This window comes from Struthio camelus, chromosome 14 (assembly GCF_040807025.1).
Source record: "Struthio camelus isolate bStrCam1 chromosome 14, bStrCam1.hap1, whole genome shotgun sequence".
Classification (NCBI taxonomy): domain Eukaryota; kingdom Metazoa; phylum Chordata; class Aves; order Struthioniformes; family Struthionidae; genus Struthio; species Struthio camelus.
Window position 1 is genome coordinate 7,320,023 of NC_090955.1, and position 18,415 is coordinate 7,338,437.

The window sequence follows — 18,415 nt, forward strand, 5'->3', positions numbered from 1 at the left end:
TTATAGGGGAAATGAACTTGCTCGTTTCCCGATTTTGAGTACTTTGCCACCAACTTTTTTCCCCCTTTTCTACAAAATAACTTGCAATAAAAGAACTCCTTCTAACAAAGAGTTTCCTAAGCACGCTAGGCAAAGCTCATGGCAGCCTGATAGGGATGGTTTAGGCAAAAGTAAAATGAAGCTGAAAGATATCAGATAATTTGGAAAAGGTCACCGGGCACATTAGTGGCAGTGTGATGGCAAACATGAGCTAAGAGCGCAGCAGCTTGCTTAGCTACATCAATTACCAGATATGTCCTGTCAGCGATCTAGACTGTGCAACAGGGACCAAGTAGCTTACAGTTGCTGTGGTGATTATCCAAAAAAAAAAATCAGCAAAGTAGCAGCCCTAAACATGCAAGATGTTTCTTTTCTGCCAGGGAATGCAACTTTCAGCAATAACTACAGTCCCTCAAAATAACAAAACCTGGATTAACTAGGAAGATGCATGACCACAGGAGACCCTACACAGAAGTAAGGTTATAATAAGCAGCATTACCAGCTCTCAGTTTTACCACAAATCTCAAGATAAGTGCACTTCTTTCGAAATCCTAGATCCTAAAAACATGCAACTGAGATGCATCTTAGTTTAAATTATGCATCTAGCCCTCATGGCTTAGGAACATCTTACATATGTGACCTGAGTTTGCTGTGAGCGTAAGCTCACTCTTGTGCAAGGATAAGGTGCTTCTCTATCCACGGCAAGGAGAAAGGTTCAGTGCATACTGCTCTTTACCACTGACTAACAATTAGTCACAGAGCACCATGATTTTTCCCAAAGACCACCCATAACACTAGCTTCAAGGGGAGTGCCATGGTCACTGGTATATGTGATGACAGGGAAGAAACACTAGGACTACATCATGTGGTGCAGGAATACCAATGGTCCTTCCAATTACAGCAGTTAGCACTGCTTGGAGGAAGGGTATCTTTTGGGTATAGAGTGTTTTTGCTGAAGGTCAATGACACTCTTTTCTGCAGTTCCCTTTGCATAGATGTAAAAGGAGTTTGGGGGAGAAAAAAAATCTGGAAAAAATCCTTCTCATTCCTTTCAATTACTCAGAACTGACTCCACTTCCACAGGAAGATAAAAACCCAGCAAGGTCACTATGCAGCCTGTATTGTATCCAACCCAAGTGCTTACAGAGGAGCTGGACCTCTTTCTTCTCCAGAAGCACTCAATAAGCACTGCTGTCACCAGGTGCCTAATACTTCTATCATCAGTGTCTGCTTGATCCTAAAACAGCAAACTGCTAAACATATGCTCCAATTATATTTTGATATCCAAAGAGTCAACCTCCCCTGGGCACACCATCCACTCTAGTGCAGAATGACCAGCTGCCTGTCAAACCAATCTTTACAATCCATACGTTAGCCTTCAAAGTGCCAACTTTTGAGACAGACTCCTGCAATTCAGTCGTTACTGCCAAGACCAAAATCTACTGATAATACCACAGATGAGGAAGAGCGACAGTTAACAAATTAACACTTCGTTGACTTCTGCTTTCATTCAGAAGGAACATGCACAAATCTTAGTTTTGATTCTGCAAAAAAAAACCCTCCAAGGTCAACAAAATTGGATATTCAGCTCCAAAAGTCAATATGGGCTTGCAGGATGTCACCTCTTAAAAGGCAGATTTGAGTCCTTCTCTCCAACTTCTTCATATAAATGCAATACAAATTCCTAGTTCTTATGTGGTCACCAGGAGTTTTACATCACCACAGCTTAATCTGCTCAAGAGAGGATCATATAGGGAAGCGATGCTTCCCTGGCAACAATCCTCTTCCAGCCTCGGTCCATACTATACTAGCCAGCTTTCACAAAAAGGAAAGAAGGAGATTTATGCTTGAAGTACCCCCTTAAGGATTTTAGGTTTTGTTTGCTTTAGAGGGCAGGGGAAGAGAGACTGAAAGAACAAGCAGAGCTAATCTCCAGCTTTTAAACAAAACAGAGATACACAAGTTTCTTTGCCCTTGGGTTTTTGTTTCTCCTCTTGACTGAAACCCTGCTCAGCCTCACCTGATATTCACAGGGATGGCAACCCACCAGACCCTTGCAGCCAACAATTTTTTATTATTTTTTATTAAAAGAGAAAGACAGATCGGGCAAACACGGACTTTAAATGTGCCTAAATTTCATTTGGCCTAAGAAAAAAGATTGTCTTATTTTAGTGCATCACAGGCAAAGAACTCCAAATGCCAGGATCTCCCACAAAAAAAGTATGCTGCTTAGTGACAGGATGTTTAATTATTCTCAGTGCAATGAAAAAGTTTAGATCACCCTATTCTTGCTGGTGTCAGTAAGGACTGCCCTCCAAATTACAGAGTTGGAAATATGACAGTTATTTACTATTGACTATTTAAACCTCATCTCCTATAGTTGTTTAAAAGAAGCTATAACTAATACTTCACAAATGCCAGCCACATGGGTGTGCATATAGTAGCTGAGACCTATCAGAAGAAAGTGAGATACCGCTTGAATAAAAGGAATTGCAGTTTTCCATCCTTGCACAGCTCCAATTTCCCTAATACTATTTAAACTCTATTCATTTGATTTCCTTAAGAGGAATGCCAAAAAAATAACTTATCTGAGTCCAACTTTTAAACCCACAATTTCCAACTGGGATTGAAATTAGGTAGAGCAGTGCTGCTCACCTGCAGTTCTTACAACAGTGCTCTCCCTCTAGAACATTAGGAACTTTCCAAGTCAGCACAGAATCCAATCCATAGACTGAAGCACGTGGCAAAATACAGAAAAACCACACTGAAGACACAGCATCTCCACAATACACTAAAGAAATGGAAAAAATAATATTTTACATTTCTACTCTTGCTCATTTTTATGTGAAATTAAGTCTCAAGAACAAAAGCACATTGGTTAATTCTTACCACTTTACCTCATCTTATACCAACACCGCAAGATCCCAGAGGCACTGTAAGACCCCTGAACTAAGAACATCCATACTACTAGTTCAGAGCAAACTTTTATGATACATTCAACCCTTCTACCAAGGCAAGACGTGGAAACAGTGAAAACGGACTTGCTCTCTCATATGCAATAACACTTATAAAACAGGAGGCAGAAGAGAGAGTTACTGGCAACAATAGAAATGGTCCCAAACAAGTTTGTCTTCACCTGTTGTAAGAAAATTAAGACTGCCTGTTATCCTGAATAGATACAAACCATACCAAAGTAAAAAAGCTCGCATTCCAATTCTCATTTGTATCTCTGCCTGTGAAGAGCGCGCACTTTATTACATTTAAATTTGCTCAATTCAGAAACGTGCTGAACTGGCATGAATTTGTTAGCTATGCACTGCTTCCTTCGCATCAAGAAATAATGTAGCTTTGTAACACATCTCATGTATAGCAATTTTTACTGCATTGAGCTCAAAAGGAGAAGAAAAAAGTTGCAGTCAAACACACCACAGTGCAGCAGAAAGGACATTTTACTAACTACTAGATGGTTAAAGGTAGTCAGAAAGAAAAGCGAACTATGCCTGAGATACCACGCAGGTCCTAATTAGATTTTAAAAGCTGTTACATTTTGCAACAAACGAACACAATGCAAACATGCCAGAACCAACGAAATGGGAATATCTAGAGCCAATGTGTTAAAAGATGTCATGAGGCTCATCAAATCAGATTATGATTTTGTAAACTAACAGGGTAAATTAGACGAGTTTTACAGGGTAAATTCTTGAATGAGAGAAGCTACAAAAATCAGCAATTAGCAATAGCTTACTCAAATGATTCACTGAACTTCCTCCGAATTTCTGATCAACTGGCATGACGTTCCTAGGTGCAACATGCTGAAATAACCATTTTCCAAAGACAGTCATTGTTAGCTTTTGTCTCTCTTTAGAATTTGACACTTAAACATACTGTCTCTGCCTCTCCAAACTTTTCTTTATTTCAAAGATGAACAATACTTTTCACTCATTCACCTGGACTGTATAATGCCGTGCTCCCATTTATAACTATAACAGCTGACACATATCACCCACCTCAACAGGACACCCTTCATCAGTAGCTCTCTCACACACACACATATACAGACACACTTGCATAACTTACAAAGCAGTATAGTTTAAAATGTGCTTTTAAATTCTGTTTAAGTAGCCTGTTAAACTAAGCTGTAAATTCACAGGAGTTCTGCTTTTGTCTCCCTTTTCATGTATTTGATTATACAACCAATCTAAAAACTAAGCCATTTTGCAGATTAGTGAGTCCTGAAACTTCTTCCTCTGTTAAAACACAAATAGCTCCACAACTTAGCCCTACAGAATAGCAGATTTGCCAGTAAATGCACATATATATGTATATACATATTTATATTATTTTTTAAAATTAGATGACACTGTAAACAGTGTAGAAAGTTGTATCTTATTCAGGCAACAAAAGTTTACCTGAACATAACAGAAACCAGATGAAAAATACACTGTTTTTCTACTTTCCACCACCCTAGCTTTTTTCTTTTTCTTTTTTTCTTAATACCCTGAAACAGGCGCTAGCAAACATCCAGACTAATCTACATATGAGTATTCTCAAAATGGAACTTCAGCTTCTTCCTCTGCAAAGATGGTTCTGCAGTGTAAGAAATCTCTGCTAAGTAACGTCTCTCAATAATCAAGACACACTTTGCTTTGCTTTATATCATGCTATTAGCCTTAGTTCTACCTCCTTAGACCACCCGAAGGGATTCTTCACCATTATGCTCTTCAAGTACTTTCAGATAATCGTATCTCCCACTTAGACATCATTTAGCCAAGTTTCATGCATTTCTTTTCATCTTCTTTCCCTCATAAATCAATCCCTTCAGCCTCTTCAGCATTCTTGTTGCTCTTCCTTGAATTTCTTCCAAATTGCTGACATCTTTCAGGGGCTGAGGAACTTCCAATTGCAAGCTGTGTTCTAGATGCATGTTTTTTACTCTAAAGGAAGATAATTAAACTTTTTCAAGAAATATCAATACTCAAATTCTGGAATAAATGTAAATCAGATTTCAGGGCACTTTTTCCAGAATAGATAATAATTATCCCCATTTTACAGAACAGAAAAGCAGAGAGGAGTATCTTCATTACTGTTGCACACAAGCAGTGCCAGAAAAAAGAAACAGATCCTGTGTTCCATCATTCTCAGTTCCAAGGTCTGCCAAGTTTCAGTCCACAGAAAAAGTAACATACACAACAAGAACCCTAAACTGAGATCTATAGTCAAACATAAGCCATTTCCAAGTGACAAAGGAACAACACACAGAGACCCCAACACCTCCCCATGTGAGCAACCACGGTGCCTGAGGCTGTTGCAACCAGTGGTAGTACCAGAACAACCCCTGTAACAGACTCAACCCCTGTAACAGACCATGTGCCATGTTTCACTATTACCTTAAGCAGTCAAGGTTTAAGTTTCTGATACATCTACCTGATTTTTAGAAACAAACCTCTAAAAGCAATAAAACCAGCCCTTAGCTATCGTAAGGTTAACTACCCGAGCAAGCTATTCAACTCCAGAGGTTAAGACTGGTTTTAAATAAGACAAGACTGACTGACTGCCAGGCTGAGGCAGTTCAAGGCAGTTTCCTTCCCTTCCCTCCCACTCCCTGATATATTTGTGAAGGACTCACTGAGAAATAAAGTAAGCAAAAAAAAAATTTTTAGAAAGATTTCTTCCCCAAAGAAATCTGTAAAACAGAAAATATGAGCGGAACCAAGCAGATGAATAGGGTGGGGAAGGGAGAGAAGAATCTGATCAGTTAAATTTAATAAAAAAAAAAAAACCTGAAAAACCCACAAACAGGATGCAGACACATTAAAAAAGCAACACTGACCTAACAATGGAATGTGAACTGCAGTTGACTTAAACAGCATCACAGCAATAGCCCTCCCCCTACACACAAATCTTTGTAACTCTTAAAGAAACAGTTATTTAGATCCTTCCAAACCCCGTGGTTTTTTCCCTGCTAACCATGCTTTGCTATATACTATAAGCTTGACCTGATTTAGGTTATTGCTTATTCTTTCTGGAGAGCTAAAGCACCCAAATTTGATCCAGGCTAAAGAAAAACAAAATTATATTATTCTGCCTACCTTATAGAAATAGTAAATTAGAATATTTGCATACATATTCTTCTCATTGGAAGAGCACACACAATAAAGAACCCTCTGCTTCATGATCTACTATTAAACATCAGGAAAGCACAAGCAAGATTAGATAAGGAACACCTTGGTGAAACACATCATTTCTTCCTACATTAACTTGTAAACTAAAAAGCCATTTCCTAAACTTGTGTGCTATTTTCTTAATATGACTGTGGTTCGTAGTTATGGTTCCTTCTTACATAGACAAAGATGATAGACTCTTTATTAGGCTTCTCCTTGTCCCATGAAGAACGGTTTGCTCAATCCAAAATTTGGAAATAGAAATGTGAATACTATCCTCCTGTTGTTCTCCCCTTCACAATATTTTTGTTCCAAGTTTACTGTCCTTTACTCAGCAAAATTTAAGTAAAATCCTTTCCTACATCCAGTGCTCCAGTACGTTGCAAGAACAGACGTAACAGCAAACAATACTGCTAGATAATAAACAGGCACTAACAGGGACATTTCAACAGTCGCCATTAAAACGTATACGCTAGCCTTTACTTGTAAGTTCCTATGGCCACTTTTACCAAGAAGCTCAAAAACAGGATCTCCCACATAAGCAGCAGATATGCCAGCTGCTCAGCCTACCACCTCTTCAGAACAAAAGTTACCAAGAACACTACATTCTAAAGATGTCATCTTGATTTTCAGATTGGACCCCTTCCAGTGGTAGGGCCCATTCACACATTTTTTCACCACCTAGCGGAAGCTACCTTAGTAAATGCTTAAAAGCTTTTCTACAACAGAAAAATGAAAAACAAAGAAAGGAATTGCACTGAGTGCATGTATTTAAGTATGTACTCTGCTTGCTAATCAGGCTTTCAGTCCTACTTGCAAAGTTTGTCTTTTGGTGGCAAAACTGGAATTATTATAGCTGGGACAGAAAGCAGAAGCTTTTTGCTTAGCTGGAAATTTTTATCCGACAAATCAAAAGACAGACAAACTGCTGGGGCCAAATTTGATTCATTTGTATCAAAAAGTCTGAAGTCAAATGAAGAATAGTCCATCTTTGGCAAGAAATCATGAAACTTCAGTTTTCTCTGTAGATCAATCGGTTTGTGATTTATTTGGTGCCATACAACATCATGCTTCCTTTTCTCCCCTTGTACAACAGAAGTAGTTTTGCTCATCTGCCTAGAGATAGTGGAGGATTAACTACTAACAGCTGTGTTGAAGACACTAGAGAAATGCAAAGTACTACTTGTATCATGCTACTAGTATCGTTAAAATATTATCCTACAATCTGAATTAAATGCAGCACTTATTATTGCTGTTCAGAGGCTCAGAATAACTTTTCAACCTCAGTAGAAGAGGAAAAAGCAACAGTAATGAAGCTTCTTATAAACTCTAGCACCTATCATTCCCCATACTCTAAACTAAGGAGGCAGAAATCATTTCAGTAATTCATCAAGGATGAAAAATATTGTACTAGATAAAGTTACAAAACCGAAAGACACAAGCAATAAAAAAACCTCGAGATCCCTAAAAACTCATTTATTAAAGCGCGTGCAGTTTTTGCCTGAAGGCAAGTTAGGTAATAATAACAACATGCCAAACAGAGCCAACCTAAGGAACTTGCATCCAGAATGCTATACTTAGTAAGTAGTTATAGGTAAATATGATCACACGTTTGTTTTACCTCGTTTGCTCAGGATGGCTCTGTTGAAAACCATACATATTTTAAGAGCAGAGAGATTTACACAAACCTTTCTGGGCAGAGCATAATTCCTGTGTTACTGATACTTAAGCAGAAGTCATTGAGACTTGAGTTTGTTTACATGCAGATGCGGCTTCAGGTCACTCAGTCTCGTAAGTCACAACCACCATCGTTTAACTAACGGAGGCACGATCCAAGAAACAACCAATAGTCCACGTGTGGACAAGCTGATGCCATAACCGTCACAAAATTATTGGAAACATTCATAGAAAGATCCCCTACACTTGACACAGATTAGCGTTTGTTCATTGAAACGATGAGCACCTACCTGGAATTCGGATTTTAAATTTGCCACTTTGTCCAAAGCCACCTTCTATTACTCCATCCTCTCCTGTAGATAATTTGACTTTTAGACCCACAAAAATTTGAATGTTTGTTTCCTTTTTAAACAATGAACGACCAATCACGCTGTAATCATCCATCACCTGCAAAAGAAATACAACTTCATGAGTCTACCGCTTACAGCGACAAGAAATGTTATGAGATATGCTATAGTTTGGTGACTTTTACCACCCTGCCTTTGGAAAGTCATTACCCTCTAACGAACAAAGAGCTCTAGCTCTAGATTAGCCACCTAGAACGGCTCAGTTTTAAAGGCAATTTGTGTCCAGAACTATAGCAGACTATGGGAATTAATTCTGCTTTCACCTCCCTTTTTGGAATATACGAAGAGCCAAGTCTACCTCAATGTGCTATAAAGATCAGTTAATTAAAATCTCTTATTTGCTTTGAAATATTTCTGTGAAAGGCACTTAAGTATCTATGCAAACAAAAGGGTTTTTTCCACTCCATATCCTACCAGCAAGTATTTTATCATGTATATAAACATTCTTTGTCTCTCAGCTCCAGAACTGCATTCCAACAGCTATGCTTTCAAAGAGGTGACAGAATTACTCAGTTTCTAAATACAGCCTTTTACATAGTCACCTTTGCATAGACATTGATTTGTTAAACTAAAAACCTTATGACCATTGTATCCGATTTGAATTTCGAGATTTGCAACCTAGTGGGAAGAATCACTCCAAGTCTAGATTCTTAATCAAGCTATCAAAAACAAGAAGCAGCAAGGTCCGTAGGTAAAGCAAGATAAATTACCCTCCCTTCAGCATTACAAAGTTTAAGGTGCAGTCAGGTGAGCCTAATCCTGTAGGTGTGAAAATCCTTGTATGCCTAAGGCCTGGAGTTACTCCACTCTTAGCTACAGCAAGAACCTTAATTTACTTCTCAGAAGAAATAAGGGGGTACTATTTAACTTTTTCTGTGATTTTTTTTTTTATTGTGGCAAAGGTTGTTATTCTCTTTCTTATACCTTAGGACCAATTCTTAGTCAAACTACGAGATTCAAAGAGCAAAATAATTACAAGTAACAGTCAAGAGGTGCAACAGATTTTGAATACTCCTTTTATTCAGTTTACATGATGATTGAAAGTGTTGCAGGTTTATTAAAAGCTACTCCCCTTCCCTGAAACCTCTTCCACAAACAGTAGTGGATGTATCCATGGACTCAAATCCCTAACTTTTAATTTTGTTACAGAGGTATGCCCATATTATAATGTCGAAAGTCTCAATTCATAGAACAGCAGTTAAATCTAGCATCAGAAATTCAAATTTTCTGATTGTTTAAAACAGGGTTCACTTGCTCAGCTCTAACCATCCTTGAAAGGGTCATGCAGTACTACAGGACTGGCTGCACCAGCACCTCCCAAACCACATATACATGCAGGAATAGAAATGTCTACAGCCTTTCTTCCTTCTTTCACATGGAGATGACAGCAGCAGAGGCAGCTCTCAGCTGGTAAGTCAAAGGTGTAGGCAGAAGCATTCAGATGTCTGGAGAGCATTTGCTGGCTAAACATCCATTCCTTGCCTTTTTGCAAAAGGTCAGGGTTCTAGGCTGCTCCTCCCCCCCCCAACCTCTTCTTCCCCCCCCCCCCCCCCCCCCACATACATGCGCCAATTGTGAACCATTAATGGTAGTATCACTGCTTGGCAACCTCTGGCTTAAATTTAAAACTTGGGGCTGCAGTAGAGGTCTAGCAGAAGTAGAAGCTGTTAATTCAGATTTGAGGAAGCACTTATAATCTCAAAAGTTTGTCATTTTTCCAACTGTATCAGCTGCTAAAATAAAAATATTACCTCTCCCTATAAATCTTTTATTCCTAAATCAGGAATTTCAAAACTGAACATCCCTCTTCTCCACTGCTAGCTACTTGCTTCTGTTATATGTGAAATACAGATGGTCTCCTATATTCCAATAAGGACTTTTCCATATATCTATTATTTCCAAAGTTATCCCTCAAAATGGGACAGGAAGCCAACTTACACTACAATATACACCCTTTCCCCCTCCCCCACCCAAGAGCTTCAAAGTTATCTTTAACTTAATTTAAAAACTGAATTGTAGTGTGAACAATCGTACTAACATGGTTCAGTTTAGCCTCCCTGGCAAGGCTGTCAGGAGAGGAGGGGAAAAAATAAAAATAAAAAAAGCCAGAATGATTTCTTTGAACAAGTGTTATAAGCACCATGTACTTCTGAGTGAATCAGGAATGAAAACTGAAAATGAATATATGTATGCAATAAATGGTAATTTTTTTATTATTTTGTCATATTCACTTAATTCTTTAAAAAAAACCAAAAAATAAAGAAAACCCACACTCCTCTCTTCAAAGTAAATGTTCTTTTTAGGGCCTTGCACTTTACACTCATTCTAGCGCTGCAATTGCAAATATCCTGGGCCAAGGATGTCATCTGCATTGCTCCTTTCACTGGGCTGGTCAACATATAAGAAAATTCCTCCTCTAGCTGATTGCTAATATTATGTCCAAACCAACATTATTCCTTGGATATCTGAAAAGACCGCTTGGAAAAAAAACAATTGCTTTAACAGCTCTAAGACAATAGGAAATCAGCAAGCGGTTTGAGTGGCAGTTGGAAACAAAACCTTTATGTCCTGGAGTCTCAGTCCCTCACACTAAATATTTTTTAAAAAAAGGGGAGGGGGGTGAGAATGGGGGGAGGGAGAGAGAGAAAGTGAGCACGCATGCGCACACTCAAGAGATTGGCCTCTCACCAATTTATCCCTGAAGACAACTAAATAACGAGAGAATATCTGGTGTAACGAGAACTACGGTAACTGATGAGTCTTTGCAGTAAAATAGACAGGTGAAGGGGCTAGAGTTCACAGGTAATTGCTATGAAGGAGACATCTTCTCAATCATAACACAGTTTCATAAAAATAAAAGAAAAATTTAATTTCTGTTTTAGTCTTCCTTCATAGAAAGCCACAGAAAGGCATGTTGTTCTCTCCGATTGAAACTCAACACTTCCAATTACTTTACCAGCAATTTACCTCCAATCACTGGATTTTAAGTTAATCCTCTTTGAGTTCTCAGAATATCTACAATGGCAATCACTTTGCCTATTAGCTGAGTAGCCTTTTGGGAGATCTTTCTGCTTTTCTCTTTCAAACACTCTTTTTTTGTTATAAAATATTATTAACTTAGAAAGCCATATGCTGCAAAGACAGTAAGGGATATGTAGTCTGTTCTGAAGCAACAGCAAGGGGCCTAGCAATGAGGGCAGACTAATTTTATTAACTTCAGGGAAACTTCAAAAAGCTTCAGGGCTTTAATGCCAGACAGAGACGACCCCAAAAGTCAGTTTAAGTGCTGCATAAACAAAGGATTAGGACAAGAAAAAGCTGAAGGCTCCTTGCATTTCTTGTTTATATTGTCATATGACCTAGTGGGAGTGGGAGAGGGCTGCCTCTCCGACTTTAATCCCCCATGGTGTACAGTGGCGTTTCAGTTCACTGACCTACATTACGATAATATTTTTTTAAATTTATGGGCAGAGGTGCAGCATCAAACTCACTTAAGGACTTTAACAAAAAAAAAAAAAGTGTGTGTGTGTGTGGGGGGGGGGGGGGGGGGTAGAAGAGTGGGAGGGAAATACCCAGAGAGAAGTTTTTCTGGCTGGTATCATCTCCCTCTCTCATTGAGGTTAGATCAGCAGCTTAGAAAGGGATTTCAAGTTCAAAGGGAACGTCTCTGTTACTCTTGTTTTATGGCTTAGACCAGAGGACACAATAGCACTGACTTTATGAAATATCCCTTCCCACTTGGCTTTTGTGTTTGCAGGAAAAAAGTAAAGAGCAGTTTATTGCCATAGGTGAAGCATGCACATCTCTGGCACATAACACTTTTGCTAATACCACAAAGTTCACAACAAAAGATTAACCACCCCACATTCCTCATTTAACAGTACTTACACTACAGTACTGTTTGCCAAACTGCAATTAATAGTACATGTGTTGGTATTCAGTGCAATCTACAGTGTAATTTCAAGGAAAAATAACTATGGGATTTTCTTTTTTTGAGCAGGGACAGCAAACTATATTGTCTAGCCTGTTAAACCACTCATTTTTAAGGTAACTTAGAAGTTACCATCATCTTAACACCCTCTCAAACAAGCCATCATACACATTTTGAGGGCAAACTCCTCCAATGTCTTAACCCATCTGTAGAGAAAAAAAAAAACACACCAAACACAAGGGGATCAGAACAGAACAGAAAAGCACACAAGAGGAAACAAAGTGGTGCCAGAACGAGAGATGGGAAATAAGATTCAGTGTTTTTACTTTTTGTCTCAAAATTTTTCTTAAGTATTAGACGGAGATAGAGAATTGCCTTTTCCAATTTAACCTAAAAATTATGTGCTTTTAAGTTAGAAATAAAACAAAAATAGTATTTAAAAAAATGATAAAACCAGGTTTCAGCAATATTCTGGACAAACTGAAAAACAGTCAATCGGAACCAAAGCAGAGAACAACAGGACAAAAAAAAGGAACAAAAACACCTATGGGTAACACTAAAAATACAAAGCATTTTAATTACTTTTTGTACTTTACAAAAGGTACACTCGAGACATCTTCATCTCAGAGTCAATGACAGATCATTTATTTCAAGAAAAGAGTTTCAGAACACATTTCATTTCTATGTCAGAAGTGGGAATATTTTGGATGCTGCAAATTCCTATTCTCCTTTTAAGAAATGTGGGCTCATGTATTGAAAAAATGACCATACACAGAGCCCCGAGGTGAAGGAGAAAGGAATAGACAGGTTTTCACCAACAACTTGGATTTGTGGGTTTTTTCAGTTCTCCAAATACAGTTCTGGCTTTTAGTTTGTTACTGCGACCTAGGTGAATGATTTGGTACAAAGAATGATTTAGTCGGCCATATCATCTCCTCAAGAGCTTACATAAGCATAAAAGTAAGCATTAAAGGCTTTTCATTTTGGAATTCCGTCTTGCACTACAAGTTTTTAGTTTTGTGTGCTGGGCTCTAAAGACACACTCATCATCATCCAAGCCAACCAACTATAAACTTCTGCCTTTGCACATCCATCCAGGAGGAAGGAAACTCAAAACAAGTTAATCTACCTCAGCACTTCGTCTCTTATTACTGCCATTTTAATAGAGCAAAGACTTATCGCACAGACACCTACACATAACCATAGCTGGTTTTCAGATGTTTGCCCCATCTCCCCCCAGCCCATGTTCCTTGTATGCAGCTACTTTCCACATCCTAAAAAAGTATAAATCATCCTCCTTTCTTTGCCTCAGTAAAGGTGCGATTGCATTTGTGGATTTCTATTAAGTGGTCGTGAACGCTCTTTTCCCTTTGCTGAGCATTTTGCCATCGCTATAGCCTGATTAAAGATAGTACAACAGTGGAAAAGGAGCCTTTAAGTGAGGACAATTAATAAACAATCTGATTATGTTATTCTTATTTAAGTTTTAAAAACTCTCTATATACCAGTTAGTGTCTTCAGGCATGCCCACAATACAAACTGGACACTGACATCCTTGCACATATCTGTAGTACAAGTTTTGTTCAACACCTACTTAAATTCCTGAAAGGCTGAATCTTTAAAATTCCCAAGAAGCCACAAGGACAAAATTCCTTACACAGACCAGTTGAGAAGAAAATCATTTTATCCTTTGGGGGAAAAAAAAAAAAAAAAAAGGTTGATCTTACAATTTTATTAAGCAGATTGTACTGTTCCCTTTACGCAAGGGAAAGTAACATCAACAGACACAGGGAGAAAAAGATGATGCTATAGACTGTTACTATTTGTTGTACCGTTTAGGACCTCCAGCCCCAGGCCAGCCAGCCTTGGTTTGAAGTGCTGTACAAATAAAGATTTAAAAGTCTATAGAGTTTACCATCCAAGAGTTTACTATCCAAGTACAACACATGAAAAAGGCTGATCTGTAGAGATGTTACACAGAAGTCTTCACCCAGCCTTATAAGAAGGATGCAGAGAAAATTTCAAATTTGATGACGACTTACAGTCTGTTATTCTGAGTATCCAGAAAGATTCTGGTGGTACCTCAGGGACAGAAGAACACTCGGACACTTGCGCCAACTGTTTTCATGTACTTTAACTACGACAATCTCAGGTTCTGAGATCTTAAATATCCAAAAGGAAACATCAGTGAGATATAGTAAGTTTCAATTTGGACAGTGTATAAATCTGGTATATAGCAGAAGGTCAACAAGTGACAGTAATTTGATTTATGTTTCTAAAGGAAACTGCCCCAAAATGACTTGGGGAGGGCAGAGAGGAACAAAGAACAGAGGCTAAACAGAACTCTCCCTGAAAGTTGAACAGGCAGTGAGGACAGTCCATCAAAGGCAGCCCAAAGGAGCAAAGGCAAAGGGAGAGGAGAGAGCACTCGACACACACGTGTATTCCCCTCCAAGTACAGCACATGGACATACAAAAACACCAAGTATGTCCCATCCCTTAACGTTCTTCGACTCCAGCCTATCTTGCACTTGGAAGAAGGTAGCTGAGGAGAACAGTCAAGGTTATGACTTCATGCCCGCTAAATCCTAAACCTAATAGTCCATCTTTTCCCTAGGATAAGTTTCCCCATCTGCCTTTTGGTTAATACAGTCAGTGATATCAAGCAATACAAGTCCATACTACATTGCTGAATACTTGTAACTCAAATCCTAGTGAAGGTGTACAGTAAAGGGATGGCTGTAGTTCAATAATATGTGGTTTTAGTTTTACTTTACCTTCTTAATTTTAAAAAGGCCTAGGAAATTACATTGATATAAAACCTAAGTTATTTAAGTTGCAGAACTGGGCACTTAAGTTAAGAAATGCCAGATGTCCTTACAATCTTAATTCTGCCCCTCTTTGATATACCCCGTGATATAGTCTTCATATGACCACATGCAAAAAAATTTCACAGGAACCCTGCCTTATTAAGTGCACTGGATAGAGGCACAGGGGAAAAGAATTAACGTTGCATAGGCAACTGTAAATCTGGCATTTCCTAACTTTCAAGTGCTTGATTTTGCAATCTAAGTAACATTCTTAATTTATTTTTGGACCCAACAAATAAAATGGTGCATTGGTTGCCTTGCTGACAAACCGATTCCCCCACAGGTGACTCTTATACAACCTCAGAAAAATCAAGACCAGCTGTCCATACACTTGTAAGACCCAAAAGCATGTCTGCATTTTAAATTTAATAATATAAATAATAACCATAGGTGTTACTCAAACCTTGCAAAATTTTGCTACCCAGTCGTGTGGAACAAACTATTCTTTTGTTGGTGAAGGAACAAAATACCAATCTTTTCATAGGAGTAAGCAAGCAGATTCTGTGACTTAGCTGGTACGTTTTTATGACAAATTTATTAAAGCCCGTTAATCCATATGTTGTGACAGTCAGTAAATATCACCACCCTTTTCTCAGTACTGCTTAACAGAAATGGTATTTCTTTCTAATGAGCATAAGAGCCCTCCCTTCCCCCACTAAGTTTCACAAAACTTTTTACTCAAGAACAGAACAAGAGCCAATAAATGCATCTTTTATATTTCTACTTTACAGTGCATTTTAACTAGTGAATGTGCTGTGCGCTTTTATTCACCTGATTGCCTCCATCTCTGTATTATTACTGTATTTAGCATACCATCAGCAGCCAAGCAGAACCAAACAAACTCATGTTCAGACTTCAAAGCCGGAAAAATATTAATTGTGGCGTCTGCATGTTTACAGTAGACGGAGTGACATCCACCAGTTCTCCCAACAAGAGACACGGAAGGTTCTGCAGACAGTCCAGGTCATTGCAGTGCCTGCAGGCAGGCAGCACCCAATTAGTTTTCACTGTACAGTCTGGTCTTGTTACTCTCTCTGTGCCCCTATTAGTCTGCACACCATATCAGTCACCTAGATTTGGTCTTCAGAAAATGTCATTGCCTAGCTGACACAGCGTTTTATTTATTAACACATACCCTACTGGGCAACTACAGTTCAGCTGTGAGAAAATAACAGACTAAGCAACAGTTCTAGTAAGCCAGCAAAACATGCTCAACTTGCATTCTTCCATTTCACATATTTCTAACTACTTGAGCAAACATTCATATAATGTATTTCTCTTTATTCCTAGTGGCATTGCTGCTTGGAACCTCAAACATGCAAAAGAAAATATAAAGAACAGTATTACTGCGGTAAACACTTCCTATGTAGTGCATGGACACAACTCCATGAAACAGATTCTGGTGTTACTGCAAAGATACCTGGAAAGGATACCAGTAAGAAGAGTGCCAAAGTTGTTCATTCATGATCCTCTGCCCAGCAGTCTTTCCACTCTCAGATGCTCTCATATGAACCAACTGCCTCCCGAAATAAAAACAGTTTCCCCTGAAGTCTGGTCTCATGCCTTAGGTGGACCACACTGGATGTTCTTAATTCATTCACGGGAGAGTTCATTTTTCCTCCTTCACACCCTACTTTAGTAGTTTGTCTGGTTAACTGTGTGGCAGAGCTCCTGTAAACTCAAAACACACTCTGTAAATTAAACATTGCTATTTTTACCCATAAAATGCCAGAAAGAATTAAGGAGGGAAATACAGCTGAAAATTAAGCACAAATCAAGGGGGGGAAAAAAAAAAAAAAAAAAAAAAAGAGAAACACCATTTTTACAACTTCTGCATTTCAAAATGCCTGCTGACAAATGCCAACCCCTAAAGAACCTCTAGGTCAGTGCTGGTAGTCCAATTTAAATAAATACTATTTTCTCATAAATTTCCTATAGTCACTTCATCTCCACATCATTTCATCCTCTCTTCAGGAAGGCTAGAAAGATCTGTTAAACAATGGTGACAAACATCTTCCATTTGACCAGTTATAAAATGCACTTGCTCTAACATACCTTGTTATCCTACTGTAAGAAAGAGGAAAACCAAAATACTTTTAAAAGAAGATGCTGAAATATGGGCTTTTTCTCTTCCATTCAGGCTTCAGAAGAGATGCTCGACTGCTCTGAGAAAAATCTTGATAACTCCCTCTGCTTTCACATCTTGCTCCTGCAACAATACTTTTCTCCTTGGGGACACTTAGAGCACATCAATATTTCAACAATTAGTAAAATGCTGTTATTAGGCAATAAGTGATTTTTCTCTCCTCTAGAAATTGAGCATGCTAGCTACACTATGGTCACTCAGTCACAGCTACCCTCAGTCCCCATGAGTACGAGCTTGACAAGAAAACTCACTGTCCAGCAACCCACAGAACTTGGGAACAGAGTGGGTGTGAGTAAAAAACTGAGACATCCCATGACCGTGACACACGAAAGGAAACTGCTGAGGAAACAAGTGTAACTTGATTTCCATCAAATAAGCAAAGCCTAAAAGCAAGGCCAGCCATGAGAAATAATATATGGAAAACTTGGAACTATACAGAGAGAATTAATTCTTTTTGATCTCAGAGGAACACAGAAAAAGTAGTAATTATCCAGTATCTTTAGGAAAGACAAGTCCCTTCTCATAGGAAAGCATTCTGTTATACTTAAAATGGGAAACAACTGCAGCTGAGGTATGCATATATTTTCACTAAACAAGCTTGAAAGTGCAGAAGGTGCAGCCTGTGCTATGCAAACAAGGCAGAGAGTTTTCCTTCTCCTTTTGTTTCTACCACAGAGTGACTGATTTATGAGCATCCTCCACAATAGGACCCTGTGACAACCATCCCAAGATAAATCCTGCTTGTGCAAACGTTTTAAAAACAGGCAGAATATCTGAGTCATGCAGGAAAGCATGATATGCTTCTGCAGTTCACCTTTCAGTTGAAACTCACTGCACTCAAATTGCATGTCCACAAAAGCCGAAAAAAGTAATGTAGCAAATATAAAGGATTTATCCCAGGAACCGAGTAACTGCTTCAGTTACTCAGGAATGGAGTCAGACCGGAGTTAAGCTGCAATGCTGTTTAGAGGTGAAATTCTGATAGGGAGATATTCCAGAGGTGGTGCTAAGATTAATACAAGTCTCTCTTCCCCCACTGAAGTGGGAAGAACCGCCTTGTGAGGAGGCAGTCTTCAGGAGTCCAAGAAGATTAAAGACAATTGTTGCCCTTTACCTTTACAATTTTCATGTATCCGATTCCAGAGGCTGATCTGCTGCAATTTAACAAGCCCACCTTCTCGAAC

General features: G+C 38.7%; 1 protein-coding gene and 1 long non-coding RNA gene across 2 annotated transcripts in view; both read right to left on the reverse strand.

Moving 5' to 3' along the window:
• Nucleotides 1–18,415, reverse strand: part of EEFSEC (eukaryotic elongation factor, selenocysteine-tRNA specific) — a 131,544-nt gene that overhangs the window by 34,046 nt on the left and 79,083 nt on the right. The window contains exon 6 of the mRNA XM_068907148.1: nt 8,168–8,324. Coding sequence (XP_068763249.1) covers nt 8,168–8,324 — 157 coding nt within the window. The remainder of the gene's footprint in view (nt 1–8,167; nt 8,325–18,415) is intronic.
• Nucleotides 12,769–17,486, reverse strand: LOC138060956 (uncharacterized). The gene is made up of 3 exons (XR_011134470.1): nt 17,141–17,486; nt 16,519–16,756; nt 12,769–14,760 (listed from the first exon to the last, which is right to left on the reverse strand). It is a non-coding gene; the product is annotated as an uncharacterized lncRNA (long non-coding RNA).